At 42.3% G+C, this 17,416-nt stretch overlaps 1 protein-coding gene across 1 annotated transcript in view; it reads right to left on the bottom strand.

Annotated features, from left to right (window-relative positions):
* The window catches only part of SYNE1 (spectrin repeat containing nuclear envelope protein 1), a 503,778-nt gene that overhangs the window by 81,649 nt on the left and 404,713 nt on the right, over positions 1–17,416 (bottom strand). The window contains exons 113-118 of the mRNA XM_084624934.1: positions 14,375–14,551; positions 11,381–11,536; positions 7,710–7,865; positions 6,081–6,251; positions 914–1,047; positions 541–745 (exon numbers count right to left, since the gene is read on the bottom strand). Of these exons, the coding sequence (XP_084481060.1) occupies positions 541–745; positions 914–1,047; positions 6,081–6,251; positions 7,710–7,865; positions 11,381–11,536; positions 14,375–14,551 (999 nt within the window). The remainder of the gene's footprint in view (positions 1–540; positions 746–913; positions 1,048–6,080; positions 6,252–7,709; positions 7,866–11,380; positions 11,537–14,374; positions 14,552–17,416) is intronic.

Genomic DNA, 17,416 nt, shown 5'->3' on the forward strand with positions numbered 1-17,416 from the left:
TGTTCTGCCTGATGTATTTTCCAGTCTAGAGCATGTAGGCAAAATCATAGCAGCTGACCTTGCAATCCTCTCTCACGTGAGCACTCCCACTGAAATCAATGGGAATATTTGCCCAAGTAACTGTGACTTGGATAAGGAAAGACCAAAGGATTGGACCCAAAGATAGGTGCACACAGTAATTCAATTCATCTGTCTTTAGCATGGGCCTAGACCATACACAAAAATGTCTGAACTAACATTTAGGATGAGGAATGAAGTTTGTGTGAGAAAATCCGAGGAACCCAGGAGAATTCAGTACCATGAATTCCTGATTCAGGAAGGTGAAAGCCCCTTTGACCTTGTCCCATGGTAGAATCTGGGAAGGAAAGGCAAAGCCCACAGTTTAATGCCTGAAGGATTGTTTAGTGAAGAGAAAATATCTCCCCTACATAAAAATCTCAAACTATTTTGATTAGCCGGGATAAACAGTTTAGTATAGGAAATCCTGTTGTGATATTAGCCCATGCGATTGTGATAAAGCAGTGAGTTTACTGAACGTACATTGCAATCCTGAATCCAAGTAGTGACTTCTTCATCAGCTATGTCCTTGTTAGTGGCTGTCTTCAACAGCTCATTGGTTTGGTCCTCATGCTGCTGGACTGAGGAGGAGCACTGGCTGTAACAGTCTTTGTACTTCTGCCAGAGCTGAAGCAGGGCCTTACTGGAGTGTAGCTGCTCTGCAATCTCTTCCAGAAGGCTATTCCACCTGGCAGATATATCAAATGGATACGTCAAAGCATGTGAATTAATAGAGCTATACAGAAGAAGGCCTAAAGTAGCAATTATATACTGTTCATAGACAAAGAATTACACCTCTGTTTGCTCTGACAAGTAGACAATTTAACAAAGTTCAACACAAAAGCAGGCTTTGTACCTCACATTGACTTCTTTCAGAGTGTCGGAAAGTGTTTCAGTGACTGGTGGGTGACACTCTTTCAATAACTGGTTGGTCACTGAACCAAACTTCCGTAAGCTGTTCTCTTGTTTCTCCAACTCATCCTGCAGGCTCTGTAGAGAGAGAAAAAAGAAAAAAACATTGAGATCTACTCCATCCTGTAGAATATAAATTATTTTAATTTCACCATAAAAGTGCATTGAGTCATATGGCTTCATGAAATCAAGTTACATTTCTTATTTTTATACCTACAGTAATATACCTACAGCACATGCAGTGCTTGCAACCAAAAGACTGCACTATATGCTAGTGTATCAGAAATAAAAAGCAAAACTGACTGGAGGCTAACTACTGAAGAAACAATATTAAAATTGACTAGCCTATTTTCCACAGTCCAAGTGAGAGGAATGCACAAAAGCAAACTAACAGCACAAGTAGGGAAAAGTAAACTTTATTTTTAAAATTCTTTCGCTTATTAATCTAGGATGTTCTTAGCAACACAAGGAAGTGTGTTTTCAAAAGTATTGTTAACCTATTTATTTACATTGAGCAGAAGTTTAAACAAGTGCGGAATTCAAATCATTGCCAGGGGATCTCAAACTTTTTAAACAATGTGACCATGAGATGCTCTCTTTGTTAAGAGACTTCCCAACCCATCCTTTGACTCACGAACAGCTACAATAATTGCTTAAGGCTAGATCATGAGTTAACAATCTACCCTCAGCAATGGATAGTGCAGCCTGGGAAGGAACTTGTGACTAAGAGGAGATCTACAGGAACATTTAGAGCAATCTGGGGTGTAAGTCTATCCCACACCAGTATTCCACAGATTAACTCTTCACATGGACCCCGCTGACACACACTAACAGTCCATTTGTGTGCTTTGATCTACCCTGCTTTGAAATGGGAGTAGATGAAAGTGCACTAAGGAACTGTTAGTGCATGGCAGCAGGGTCCACATGGAGAGTTAGTCTGCAACAGGCTAGTGAAGGATAGATTCACACCCCACCTTGCTGCAAACTAAATGTTTGCGTTGACAAGTCTTAAGGGTCTGTCTACCCTGCAATCACAGCTGTGACTGCAGCACATGTAGGCATAATTGAGCTAACTTTGTTCTAGCTAGCTTGCTAAAAACAGCAGTTAAGTTGTGGCAACACAGGAAGTGGCACTGGGTAGCCACCTGAGTATGTACCAGGGTACTGGTTGGACTCGTACTTGGGTCAGCTAGCCCATGTCACCACCCATGTTGCCATTTTTAGCACACTAGCTTGATCAAATCTATCTTGGCTATGCCTACATGTGCTGCAATCACACCTCCCGATAGCATAGCCTCAGATCCTCTCCCAGTCTCCCTGCTGCTTCAAGGAGGGTGTAAACTGGACTGGGTCTGTCTGCTGCTGGCTGTGTGGTGTGAAGGCGGGGTGGAGGTACAAGGGAGCTCTGCCCAGCCACTTCTTCCTGCCCACCCAAATAGGGAGAGGAGGATTGCAGTGCTTCTGCTGAGCCTATTTCCCTTCCAGTGCTGTGAGTGGCAGTACAGGCTGTCCCCTCAAAGTAGTAAGGTGGCACCTTGGGCCCACAAGCTGGGTCACAATCTGTCCCCAAAGAAAAAAAAATCAAAAGTATTTATTGTTTTACTTGCTGCCTTTTATGAAACGTAATATCTGGGAACAAGGAAAAGAGGCAGCACCATTTGTCAGCTAGTGCTCTGTGGACCTCAGTTTGGGGGAATTGCAAATTTACACATATGCCATTTTCACCTTCACTTATATCCTTGAAACTTCACTGACACATGTATATACATCTACCTAGACTGCCAATCGTTGCAACGCTGTCAGCTTAAATTTGCCCCCAATTAACTATTAATAAAACACATTTTTAAATAAGTCATAAGACATAAGAAATGTTTCCACAATTATTTTTAATTCCAAAACCAACTGTTTTAAAACAAACATACTTCTGTGCTGGTAGTGTTTTCAATGATCATGTTTTTATTATGAGCTCATAATAGTTGATGTTTTTCATAAATCCTCTGCTGCTGGAGTCATCTGAGTATGTGAGAATCTCAGCTTCTGTTTTCTAAAAAGTGTAAGTTTCTAGCCCTCATGATTAAAAAGGAAAATTTGAAAATGTGACCCGAGTGTTCCCTAAAGACTCAGAAACCTGAAGGCAAATATAAAGGAGACTTTTTTTAAACCCTCATGATTTTTAAGCTAGTCTCATGGTTTTGAAAGTTTGGGGTTGGCAATACTGTGTTTGAAACCCATACACTGCACCACTGAAACCTGAAAGAGAAAAAAAAACACTTGCCTTTCTGTAACTTGTTCTTTGAGATGTGCTGCACATGTCAATTCCACTGTAGGTGTGTACATGCCCCATGCACAGTTGTCAGAGAACTTTTTCCCTCAGCAGTACCTGTCGAGGTAGCTCGAGCACCCTCAGTTGTCACATGCCACTGCACGTTGGTGTAAGAGAGTGGAGCTGCCCTGACTTCTCTCAGTTCCTTTGTACCAGACAGACTCCAACAGAGAGGGGAAGGAGGGCAAGTCGTGGAATGGACATGTACACCACATCTCAAAGAAGAACAGTTACAGAAAGGTACGTAACCTTCTTTTTGCCTTCAAGTGCTTACAAATGTCCATTCCACTGTAGGTGACTCACAAGCAGACAGACATGGAGGTGGGCTCAGAGTCTACCTAAACAGTGACTGTATGACAACCTGTCTGAAATAGACATCGTCCTTAGACTGAAATGGCATAATGAGAAGCAAAAGTGTAGGTTGATGACCAAGTCACTACTTTAAAAATTTCTATGATCAACACTTATGCCAAGAAAGCTGCCAAAGTTACCTATGCTCTAGGCAACCTCATACCTCTTAGAGGGGATGCAAGACCTCCTCTCAGCTCACTTTGCTGTAGGGAGTAGGGAGGACGTTGTTTGCCACAGCACCTTCACAGGATCCACAGCAGCTTCATTAATTGGCATGGCCACCCTGGTAAGGGCTGCCAATACCAGAACGTCCACCAACTTGAGGGAGCTTTCACATACCTCCTCTGCTTGAATGTTAAGAACAGAGGCCACCCTTCCTTCTCAATAGACCTTGATGAGGCCTCAGGTCCTCTTGTGGTGTTGAATATCTTGCTACCAACAGCATCATCTGGCGATTATCAAGAGGACACCACAGAATTCTGAGGTGGTGGCTGCTCCATGACTTGCGATGGGGACGCCACCCAAATGACTTCTGGCTGCTCAGTCCTGGAGAATAATGCTCTTGGTGCCGATGCTTCCAGAGCAGTCTCAATGACAAAGAACAAGAGAGCTGCAGGGAGGTCCTCGCGGAAGGAGGGATGCCCCAGGATGCCCACAACTGTCATTGATATGGGCCTGGGACCCAACCTTGACTGGGTTTTTGCTCCTCAGGAGGAGGAGGAGGAGGCGGCCAGTGCTGTGACTATTGTGTGACCCAAGGTCCCAAATCTCTGATGGAGGGTATGCCCCCTGTTTCTGACAGGACACAGACAAATGCACCTCTGAGTCTGAAGAGGAAGAATCAGACATCCAACCTACGGGGAGAAGAACAAGTTGGGACTGGGAATAGGTTGCCTGGGGATGGTGGTACCAGGGATATCGTTGGAAGCTTGTCCTTCGACGGCACTGCCCTTTGTGGAAGCTTGGGACGTAGCAGTATGGTGAGTTCCTGACACAGAGAGGTAGGTGCTCCAGGCATCGGTACTAACAGCAAACTTTCTTGCACTGCTGGGGATACCGGTACTGAGAAGCTAAGCATGTCCTGTGGTTGCATACGTCTTCGGGGTGGTTGGGAGCAGCAATGAGTGATGGCTCTCCCACAGAGATCTTTCAGGGATGTTCTTGATGGACGTGGCACAGGCTCTGGAGGTGGCGATCCGTTTTTTTTTAGCTGTAGAGTGCTCCAGTGAGAGACTCTCCCCTGAATGTCTCTTAGAGTCTCTTTCTCTACGAGGCTTTGGCACCAACATGCCTGAGCAAGGTACTGAGCCTGAGGAGGGTCTAAGCCTTTTCTTTGGTATCGTGAATGGGACTGAGGAGCTGCTGACACCTCTGGTCTGCTCCAAACCTAGGCCAATGTACTTGGGGTGCTCTTCATGTGAGAAGAGTCTGATGGGGGATGAAGTGCTGCCTCCATGAGCAAATATTTGAGCCTTGCCACTTTAGCTTTCTTTAAGTGGGGCTTAAATTCCTTAGAAACGTGACAATTGTCACTTATGTGGGATTCTCCCAAATATTTCACACAGGCCGGGGGTGAGTTACTGACCAGCATAGACTAAGCACAAGCGCGGCAGGACTTAAAACCTGGTGAGTGCAGCACCGTTTCGGTACTGATCTCGGTACTGCCAGATGAAAACTAGTCCAAAAAGACCTAAGACAAAAGAATCTATCACTAAAACTAGCTAAAACTAACTTAAACTTAACTAACTAACTACTTCCTAACAATAACAGAGTACAAATACAAAGGAAGGAGAAAGCTTATGACAACAAGTCTGATATGGTTCCAACAACTGCCACTGGTGGTAAGAAGGGACTGAGGAGGGTTGGGGGCGGCTCTGCCCTCTTATACTAGCAAGCAGTAGCCTATGGAGACAGAGTCGCTCAAGCCGCCCTGATGGGTACTGCTAAGGGAAAGAGTTCTTCGACAACTGAGCACAAGGTGCGCACTCACCAACAGTGAAATGGACATGTGCAAGCACTTGAAGAACTTATGATAAACAAATGAAACTGACTTTACTTTAATTGTTCAGGGATGGAGAAATGCAGAAGTGATCAGAGCACGAATAAAGACAAGTAATTTGGATTTTAAAAATTCTATTAATATTCATATATTTCTAACAACTAGAGATGATTAGAAAATTTAGAGAAAAAACAATATTTTGATTAAAAAAGCAATTTCACAAAAAGTTACTTTTAAAAATAAATTCAGGACCAGCTCTTCTAGAAACGTGTCTAAGGACATTTGTTAACATCGAAGGTTTTGGCTTGGCAGCACATCTAAGATTCCATATTTGAAGGGCCAGATTCTGCAGTCAGCTATGTCAGTGCAGCACTGAGGGCAGAATTTATCTCCAAATCTTTTCTTAAGATGTCAGGAGGCTCAGTTCTTATTCGTCACCTGAAGGTTATCGACTTGGACTTTCACTGCTTCCAATGAACCTGTGAGGAGATGAAAGCGGGACAAAGAATATCTAGCTTCCATCAGGTAACTATTCAGTTCTTCATAAGCCACTTTGTGAATGCTCCACTGATCAAGCACAGACTGCAACAATATCTTCAGCTGGCCGACCTGGGAGAAAGAAAACAAACCATCAATATGAAATGTGTGAGACGCATTTGCTATTTGCTTAAATTATTTCCCTTCATTTGATCTTGAATTTAAAAAAGGGTAAGTGCTCCAGGCTCAGCGCTATTTGTTTTACAGTCAGGCTTAACAAGAAATGTGCTTGATCACATAACAATTCTGGCCAAGATTTTCAGATGCGATTAGTGATTTTGGGTGTCTCAGTCTTTGGTTATACAACATATGACACCTAAAAGGGGATCTGATGTTCAGTACTTAGCCCTTAATCCACATGGTTTGTCATTAATGATAGCACACACAATGACTATGAGAAAAACTATTTTTCACAGGTGTTGATCAGGCTTTTTCATGGGCCAGTACACAGCAGGGTGAGGTATTAGAACATCTCTGAAGCTCCTGCCTTGTTCCCTAGAATCTCAGCTTCCTTTTTTTTTTAAAAAAAAGCAAGTTTCTAGTTGTTATGGGTGAGAAAAAATATCTGAGATACATGAACTGAGTATAAGCATTGCAGCGTTGTCTGCAGAAAGCCTGGAACAGTATATCCGAGAGTTGTGAACTGCCCCCTGAATCCTAGTGAGGCAGTAACTCAGAAGCCTACTGACGATAGATAATGATGCTGACATTTGAATTATTCTTCATTAAAAGAAAGGGACCGATCTGCACAAGTTACTGTAAATGGTGTCTCGTTTGGTGCCAAAAGTGATTTGCGTTTGGAAAGTTCTGCCACTCCTCCCCCTGCCAATCAAGAAGCAGTTTAGCCCAAGGAGCAGAACCAACAGCAGAGTCATGCTCCAGGCAGGGGAAGTCCAATTAAAAGAGCCCAGTGGAGCTCTGAGAGCAGCATTTTTTTATTTTGATCCTTTGCACAATTTAATGGGAGCAGCGTCTGATTTTGGAAACTCCTATGGGTGGAGATTACTTTTGTGGGTGGAGCTTGGAAGCAGCGGTGCTGGAACAATTTGTAGAGTGGGGATGATGAACCAAGCTGCAAACCCTGTATGTGATGGAAGCCACTTCAAGCCAGCTTCCCCCAGCACCCCTAGTTCCAGCACCCCTGCCGTTTCCCCCCTAATTCGACCTGTGGCTGTAGGTTTATTTATAGGCTTGGGGGCAGTACTGCATACACTGTACTTGTAATGTGTGTACTTTAAAAGGCGGCCCTTGTAATTAATACAGAACATTTCATGTGAAATCTGAAAGCACTGTGAAAACTTTGATAAATAAGAATTCAGTACCCCTGTGAAATAGGAATTTTCATACCCATTTTACATGTGTAATCACATGAAGGTGGGTACAGACTCACTGCCCAGTCTCCTGGAATATCTACTCCCCGCCCTCCCACTCAGAAGAAATCCACCTGGTGCTTTCTGGTAAGGGCTATCTGCACTCATAGGGATACCAGGCACAGTCTGCCTCATGATTAACAGAACCACGTTCTCTCACCATGTGGTCCAAATTGGCCCAGGAATGGTTAAGTTCTTGCAGGGTACTCATGACAACAGTAGAGACTTCTTCCTTCTTATTCCGGATCAAGGAAAGGCCACTCTGTTCTATTTTCTCGACTTCTTTTTCCTTTGCTTTAATCAACTCGTCCAACTCCTGAAAGAAACAAGCATTCATGTATTGGGTTTAGATCAATAATGCTTCCAGGTACAAAAACGCTCTGCAAACCCCCAACTTCTGCAATGATAAGAATGGGAAGAGCACAGTGGTATGCTTATTATTCCTTTAACAATAAAAAACCATCAACAATTTCTATGGCATATTTTCTATTTCCCATATTTACTTTAAAGAAAAAAACAATGTTAATGCTGAGTGTCCATGATTCTATTTACATTACTACAATGCAGAATATCTTGCTCTCATATAGGGTCCAAAATCATTTTAAAAAATAGCTTGAACTACATGGATCTACAGGAAACTGCTCCATTCAGTAGCAAAAGAGAAGCATTTCCTTGTTTCTTAGTTCATTCATTTCACATACCTTTCAATAGATCATTGGCATCTGGATTTAGTAATCCCAACATGGAGCCATTATTAAGAAATGGAGCACAGCAGCTCTGCTGCATGAGTTGCTCTGCTTGCAGAGACCACGCGCTTCTCAACTTCTCCAAGGCTTCAGCAGTTTTGGAGTGGAGTGACAAACTTGGAGGGTGAAAGAACCCAGAAAGGAAATGCTCTCCATGGCATGCTCCCTTGGCTATCTGGTGCACTTCTAAGTGGAAATCCCTAACATCTTGGTGGAGCAGTAATTACTCATCTATACCTATCCTGTTTGGAGGTAGTGTAAAGGGATCCATGCTGCCAGGTCATGGCCTGGGATCTGCAGGTCTGCCCTCTGGGCTGCACATTGATCCTGAGGTATCTGAGTCCGCACTCCCCACCTCCTCTATACCCCCAAAGCTACTCCTTTCTGAGACACGAATCAGACAAAAACTGTAGATACTCATTAATATTCATCAGTTAGCAAGTGAGTATTAAGGACCAAACCCTACCCAAGTTACATCCTTGAAAAGCCATATCAATAGGATTACATGGGCAGAATTTGGGCCTCGATCTATACCATACACAGACATAAGCACATTCTAAGTTTTACAAGTATGATGAATTTCAGTCTATTGTTTATTCTTATTCATTTCATGTATTCTGTTCCACGTTTCTATTATTTTTAACTTTGTTATAACCCTTTCCGTTTCTCTAATGCTCTTTACTTTGAGCTCATGGTATCAGTTTTAGCAACTAAAATGTAGAAACTAGCTGATAGTCAAAGCATTTGGCATATTTTTCTTTGCTGAATTTCAGTATTTCTACGTATTTCACCCTCATTCTCAGGGACAATGGCATATAAATTGGGATGGACCCAAACCAGAACATTTATCATACTCTCACTGCTCCTTAGTTTTGGTGGTTTAGATAAAATAGGGCTTGCTTCCAAACCAAGTTCGCGTTTTGGAATCAATGAGGTTTCAGAAAATAAAAACCTGGACTCCTTGGTCCATCTCCAGAGCATAAGCTTGGAATAATACTTGCATCGTTTTCATAACATCTGACACCAAAACAGTCAATTGTTCACTTTTTAGTGGTGCCAATTAAATCTGACATTTTGAACCAATCTAATTGAGTTTAATGTTAAAATGTATTATTTAAGTCTGTATGTGGTTGTTCCAAAAAAAAAAAAAAAAAGGTGGATGTGATTTAAACTGGCAAAGCATCAAACGCCAGAAATACACAGAGAGCCAGAAATATTTACAGAGGAAACTGAGATGTCTATCCTTTCAATCTGATAACTCAGTTAAAGAGTCATTTATGTTTCTGATCTATGATGAAAAAAAATAAAGGCTGCCCTTAACTATTTAAGTGATACTGGATCAGTCTCAGTACCTGTTAATACATAAACTGTAGCTTTTGTGTTAGCTTATCGAATACCTGACAATGTCTGACACCCTAGTGAAGTTATTTTTTAAACAATTTGTTTTTCTAATGATCAAAGTCTTGTCATTCACAGAGCTGTGAATTTGCTGACGTCCCTGACCCAAAGGAACCGCAAGTTTAATAAATCGGATCAAGCTTTGGACCTCTGCCAAGCAGAGTCTGCCAACTATGTCAAGTTGTGCTAATTATTAATGGTGGCTTCATTGTATGGGTTATTGGCTTTATTGTACTGAAATAATAAAGTCATTTGTACTGAAGCCACAAGATGGATTCAATTTGAAGTTCACAGGAGAGAACTTGAAAATGGTAACTTCTGACACTGCCAAACTTACCAGTCCTCTGCATTCACAGAAACACAGATGGAGTTACTAAATTAGTGAATGCTGGCAATATTTTATTGGACTTTCGAGGATCTCAGTTTTCCTGTGAAAAAAATTTCTAGCCCTTCTGATTATGAAGATTTACCTGGTGACTTAATTAATATAGGGTCATAATTACCGTGTTGATGGAAAGCTTGGAGAGAAAGAAATGAACAGCACCAATAGATGAAAATTCCCCAGGAATTTACCAGTGTTACCAGGACCGTAACACTGAGCATTACAGACTGTCCATGCTCATGGGGATATAGCTGGCCTAGTGCTCTGAATTTTTCACCACTGTAAATTGGTAATTCTGGTTTGTTGTCTAGTAGATTAAATCAGTCTGGAGGGATCTGATCCCTGATACCATACTGATGCTCTGGCTTGGAAGTCCATATCCAAGCTGATTTCTCTAGAGGCTCCTACTCTATTTTCCCTGATCTGAAAAGAAGCAAGACATTCCTTCACGTTTACAATTCCCAATATCATGCTGGGCCTACTGGACGAGAGAGCTGATTGTGGTTCACTGATTCAGGGCCATCTGGCCCTGAAGCATGTTAGGGCTGCACAGGCTCAGTGACTTAAGGCCAGTGGAGTGTTGGACATTGCTGAGCTTTGCTCTGATTGGCCTCCTGCCATCTCCATTCCATCCATGCCATGCCTCGCCGCCTCCTCCTCCCTCTTACAGGATGGGCAAGGTGGGGGCAGATGACTCAGACGGAACCACCTTCACCAGCTGTCCATCAGTAGAGAGTTCCCCGGCACAGGGGGAGTTTTCCACTAGCTGTCTCTGCCTGATTTAAGGCCCTTTGAGTTGCTTATGTGACACAAAGTGGCCTTAGTGGTCCAGAAAATCGGAATGAATTTGGTTTCTTTGTACATTTTCCATAGGGAAGGAGCATATAGGCCAAATTTGTTTTAAAGCATATTTTCCCCAGCATGTCCAAGGGAGGGCATCAGAAGGAGGGGAAGCAAACTTTTTAAGCAATCAAGCACAATATTCATAACAGTGAAATCCAGAAAAGTGGCTGCCCAGAAAACAGAATGTATCCCTTTAACTCACAGCAATTCAGCATACCTGGGCATGGCCCTGCTTTGTTATTGCTATTACAATTATTAAGCTAGTATTCACATAAGAGTATGCATGTAGGTACATTCAGCACACTATTACTCCTTTGCACTTTAGGGGTGAAATCCTCACCCCACTGAACTCAAGGGGAGTTTCATCATTAATTTCAGTGGAGCCAAGATTTCACCCCATGTTTGTTAGGTGCTGTTTCTACATGCAGGAAAGAGAACCCATAATTTCCAAGAAAATGTTACCTGACAGTCTTTCACAGCATTCTGGACTGAAGCCTGATCTCCAATTCTCTGTTGTTTCTTCAACCTCTTCTCTTGGGTATCAAACCAAGTTTTCAGGCACTGCACATTGTTTTCATATTCTGTCCAGGATTCCAGCAGGCTTTCCAACAGTTGGATCTGTAAAGAAATACATATGTATACATCCTAAATGAAACAGCTTCTCTGTCAAGAAAATTAAATAATTCAGTGCAGATGAATGTTGATTTGTGCTTTCCTCAGAATTCAGTGTATTCCTGCATTCAGAATTTAGAACAGAGTATAAAGTCAAACTCAATTTTATTCATCCTCTATTTATTAACGATTAAACAGCAAAGAAAAAACTCAAAGAAGTATTTCACTGAGGAGTTTCTCTAGTGATCTAGCTCATGATACCCCAAATTTGTGACAAGCTGGAAGACGCTTTCCACATAAAAGTTTACATGGAGTGGAATTCTCTTCAGGTGAATGGTGATGGAGTGAAACATCATTTACAGTGAAGAATTATTCCAGGCCAAAATTATTTGAAGGTAATTTACTTCTATGCATTTGTGGTTAGTGAGACCCGCCACTCATTATGCACATTTGTATTTTAGTTTGAAATAAGATTGTAGGTTATTTGCTTTTCTATTTTATGTTTGTAGAGTGCCTGGCACAATGGATTCCTGATTGTCTGGCTATGTAGACTACCTCCTCAGGCCCTACGCTACCAGCACTCCCAGCTGTCTTCGAGACACCACTGACTTCTTGAGGAAACTACAATCCATCGGTGATCTTCCTGAAAACACCATCCTAGCCACTATGGATGTAGAAGCCCTCTACACCAACATTCCACACAAAGATGGACTACAAGCCATCAGGAACAGTATCCCCGAGAATGTCATGGCAAACCTGGTGGCTGAACTTTGTGACTTTGTCCTCACTCATAACTATTTCACATTTAGGGACAACTTATACCTTCAAGTCAGCGGCACTGCTACAGGTATGGCACCACAGTATGCCAACATTTTTATGGCTGACTTAGAACAACGCTTCCTCAGCTCTCGTCCCCTAATGCCCTTACTTTACTTGCGCTACATTGATGACATCTTCATCATCTGGACCCATGGAAAAGGAGCCCTTGAGGAATTTCACCATGATTTCAACAATTTCCATCCCACCATCAACCTCAGCCTGGACCAGTCCACACAAGAGATCCACTTCCTGGACACTACGGTGCTAACAAGCGATGGTCACATAACCACCACCCTATACCGGAAACCTACTGACCGCTATACTTACCTACATGCCTCCAGCCTTCATCCAGACCACACCACATGATCCTTTGTCTACAGCCAAGCTCTACAATACAACTGCATTTGCTCCAATCCCTCAGACAGAGACAAACACCTACAAGATCTCTGTCAAGCATTCTTACAACTACAATACCCACCTGCTGAAGTGAAGAAACAGATTGACAGAGCCAGAAGAGTACCCAGAAGTTATCTATTACAGGACAGGTCCAACAAAGAAAATAACAGAATGCCACTAGCCATCACCTTCAGCCCCCAACTAAAACCTCTCCAACGCATCATCAAGGATCTACAACCTATCCTGAAGGATGATCCATCACTCTCACAGATCTTGGGAGACAGGCCAGTCTTTGCTTACAGACAGCCCCCCAACCTGAAGCAAATACTCACCAGCAACCACACACCACACAGCAAAAACACTAACCCAGGAACCTATCCTTGCAACAAAGCCCGTTGCCAACTGTGTCCACATATCTATTCAGGGGACACCATCACAGGGCCTAATCACATCAGCCACACTATCAGAGGCTCGTTCACCTGCACATCTACCAATGTGATATATGCCATCATGTGTCAGCAATGCCTCTCTGCCATGGACGTTGGCCAAACTAGACAGTCTCTACGTAAAAGAATAAATGGACACAAATCAGATGTCAAGAATTATAACATTTAAAAACCAGTCTGAGATCACCTTCAATCTCTTTTGTCACTCAATTACAGACCTAAAAGTGGCAATTCTTCAACAAAAAAACTTCAAAAACAGACTCCAAGGAGAGACTGCTGAATTGGAATTAATTTGCAAACTGGATACAATTAACTTAGGCTTGAATAAAGACTGGGAGCGTATGTGTCATTACACAAAGTAAAACTATTTCCCCTTGTTTATTTCCCCTCCTATTGTTCTTGTAAAGTGCTGGAAATGGCCCACCTTGATTATCACTACAAAAGGTTCCCCCTGCCCTCCTGCTGGTAATAGCTCACTTTTCTTGATCACTCTTGTTACAGTCTGTATGGTAATACCCATTGTTTCATGTTCTCTGTGCATATAAAATCTCCCCACTATATTTTCCACTGTATGCATCTGATGAAGTGAGCTGTAGCTCACAAAAGATTATGCTGTAATAAATTTGTTAGTCTCTAAGGTGCCACAAGTCCTCCTTCTCTTTTTACTGATCTTTATTGGGACCTTCGGTGCTATTTTATTATAAAACAAACAAAAATATAAATATACATGTGTTCTTTGACAGATTAGCAGAATTTGCTAATTTACAAGCAAGAATAATAGTCTGCTGATGCCCAATTTTAAGCTCAACCTGCCACAAGTGACAGATTAAGACTGTACCAATCTTCTGAGCACTTCAGTTAATAGACACTGGAGAAACAGAAAGCATTCATTCACTTTTTGTTTCAGTCTGAACACCAGGGTCATAAGTGTGCAGGAGTATTTGAAATAATTAGGAAATGCATTAAGATAAATGTAAAACTGAAGGAGCTATGGTACTATCGGAAAGAAGATGGCATGTCTCGGAGAACACTGAAGCAATTATGTTGACACTAGATGTTTGGTTTTGCCAAAGGAGGTGTTCATATTACTCAGGACACGCTAAATTAATTTTAGTATGCCTGCTCCTGAATGAGTTGCATCTATTTTTAAATGCACACTGAAAAGCAGCTGTTTTTTTCTTACCTTTTCTGTTATCAGGCTCTGGAGGATCTGCCAACGTCTGTTCATTGCTCCAAGCTGTTCCGCAAAATCAGTCTTGTCACTACGTTTACTTTCCACATCCTGGCTGCTAATCTGTAGTACGGACTGGTTCACAAAGTCTACTGTCAACTGTTTGCAATTTACATCAATTTTAAACCCCTGGCAAAACAAAGAGAGAGGAGAAGAGGAGAATCCATCATCACTTTTCATACTTATTCCTGGAGAGTTAGCCTGGAAAATAGCATTTCTGGTTTATGATCTAGCAATAAACCAAGATGTAATATATCCAGACAATACACTACCGAAAAATGAACGTAAAAATATCAGTCCTTAAAACTGTATGTACTAACTTCTGGAAAGTATATTTCAAAAAAATGATTACTTACCAGGTCTGTAAGTGTTGTTCTTCAAGATATGGGTGCAGATGTGCATTTTAAGGAACACATTAAGGTGTATTTATGCCAGGAGTACCAGAACTGGAGATTTTGTGCACGTGCCCTATGCCACTCCTGGACCTTCCTGAGACTATGTAAGGGCGGTCCCCCCACTTCAGTTCCTTTGCACCAGAGAAGAAGCCGTAAGACTCTGATGGGCAGAGGATGGGTTGTGGAATACACGTCTGCACCCACATCTCCAACAACAATTACAGAACAGGTAAGTAACCATTTTTCCTCTTCCTGAGGTTGCAGATGTGTATTCTACTGAGGCAACTCACAAGCAGTACCGTAAGTTGGGGGCTACTGAATCTATTTAAATAACGATTGCAACACATATTTGCAAAGTTCTCATCAAATTTGGATGAAGTGGTGATGGCATAATGAATGAATGTACATACTGAGGTCCAAGTGGCAGCTCTACAAATTTCCAGTATAGAAACATCTTCAGGAAGGTGACAGATGTAGCCTGGGCCCTTGCTGAAAGGCAGAGAGTCTTTGCACAGGAGTACTGGCTACCCTGTAGGCTGTTGTAATGCAGAAGGTAATCCATGTAGAGATCATCTGCGCTGACACTGTCTGACCTTTCATGCAATCAGCACTGGAGACAAAAAGATGAGGAGACTGAAAGGCTTGGTCCTGTCCAGACAGAAGGCCAGTGCCCTCTAGACATCGAAGGTACGTAGACCAGAATGTGGTTTCAGGAGGAAAACCAGGAGATGCACTGGTTGATTTAAATGAAAAACTGACACTACTTTAATTAACAACTTTGGGTGTCGCCACAGGGCTACCTTGTCTTTGAAAAATACTGTATAAGGAGGGCCCACCATCAAAGCTTCTAGTTCAGATGCTCTCCTGGCTCTCCTGGCTAGGCTGGTGCTGTGAGTATTAACATGATGTGATCTTGTTTCGGTTTGTGAATGACATGTTGGATCAGAGGGATTGGGGGAAATGCATACATTAGCCCCAGTCTCCAGTCCAATATCAAAGTATCAGTTAGTAAGCCCAGATTTTGACCTGCCCAAAAGCAAAACTGCTGATACTTCTTGTTTTCTTGTGTAGGCTGACTAAAGGAATGTCCAATGCCCAAAGGATGGACCTCAGCATGCTGGTTTTGAGACACCACTCATGGTTGAGAGAAAATCTAATGCTGAGGAAGCTGGCCAACTGGTTCTGGGTGCCCAGTAAGTGTGTAGACACGGGAGTGATATCCTCTGTGATGCAAAACTCCTGAAAGCTCATTGCCTCTTGGCAAAGTTGGCTAACGTGAGCCCCTCTCTGCTTGTTTAAATAGTACATTGCTGCTGTGCTGCTGGCCAAAATTTGGAACAAGAAGTCCTTAATGCAGGGAAGGAAAGCTCAGTAAACTCTGTGAATTGCCCAGAGATTGAGGACACTAATAAAGATCAGACTTGTGCTCCATCCAGAGTGTTGTGTTCATGACCCTTCTAGGTGAGCTCCCCAACCTATCAAAGAGGCATCTGCTACAGCTGTTGCAGCTGGGATGGGGGTGAGGGTGAGGTCAGAAAAGGGAATGTCTATACATATGTTGTTCTGGTTTATTCACTGCCATAGGGCATGCAACATTGCAGGTGGGAGCTGGACCAACTTATCAAAATGGTGCTTACTTGATGATAGACCAATTTCAGCCACACCTGAAGCATATGAAGACACAGTCTTACACACTTGGTTGCATATCTACAAGAGGCCACATGAACTAGCAACCTCAAAATGAGTCCATAAGAACAGCCATACTGAGTCAGACTAATGGTCCATCTAGCCCAGTATCCTGCCTTTCGGCAGTAGCCAATGCCAGGTGCTTCACAGGCAATGAACAGAACAGGTAAATATCAAGTGATCCATCCCCTGTTGACCATTCCCAGCTTCTGGCAAACAGAAGCTAGGGACACTTCATGGTTTTGCATCCCTGCTCATCTTGGCTAATAGCCACTGATGGACCTATCTAGCTCTTTTTTGAAGCCTGTTATAGTCTTGGCCTTCACAACATCCTCTGGCAAAGAGTTCCACAGATTATTGAGCATTGTGTGAAGTAATACTTCCTTTTGTTTGTTTTAACCTGTTGCTTATTAATTTCATTTGGTAACCCCAAGTTCTTGTGTTTTGAGGAGGAGCAAATAACACTTCCTTATTTACTTTCTCCACATCACTCATGATTTTATAGACCCTCTATCCTATCCCCCCCTTCGTCGTCTCTTCTCCAAGATGAAAAGTCCCAATCTTATTACTCTCTCCTTGTACAGAAGCTGTTCCATACCCCTAATAATTTTTGTTGCTCTTTTCTGAACCCTTTCCAATTCCCATATATCTTTCTTGAGATGGGGCAATCAGATCTGCACACAGTATTAAAAATGTGGGCATACCATGAATTTATATAGAGGCAATATGATATTTTCTGTCTTATCATCTATCCCTTTCTTAATGATTGCCAACATTCTGTTTGCTTTTTTGACTGCCGCTGCAGATTGACTGGATGCTTTCAGAGAACTATCCACAATGACTCCAAGATCTCTTTCTTGAGTTGAAACAACTAAAATAGACTCCATCATTTTATATGTATAGGTGGGATTAT

This window comes from Lepidochelys olivacea, assembly GCF_965140295.1.
Source record: "Lepidochelys olivacea isolate rLepOli2 genome assembly, chromosome: 3".
In the NCBI taxonomy this organism is placed as follows: domain Eukaryota; kingdom Metazoa; phylum Chordata; order Testudines; family Cheloniidae; genus Lepidochelys; species Lepidochelys olivacea.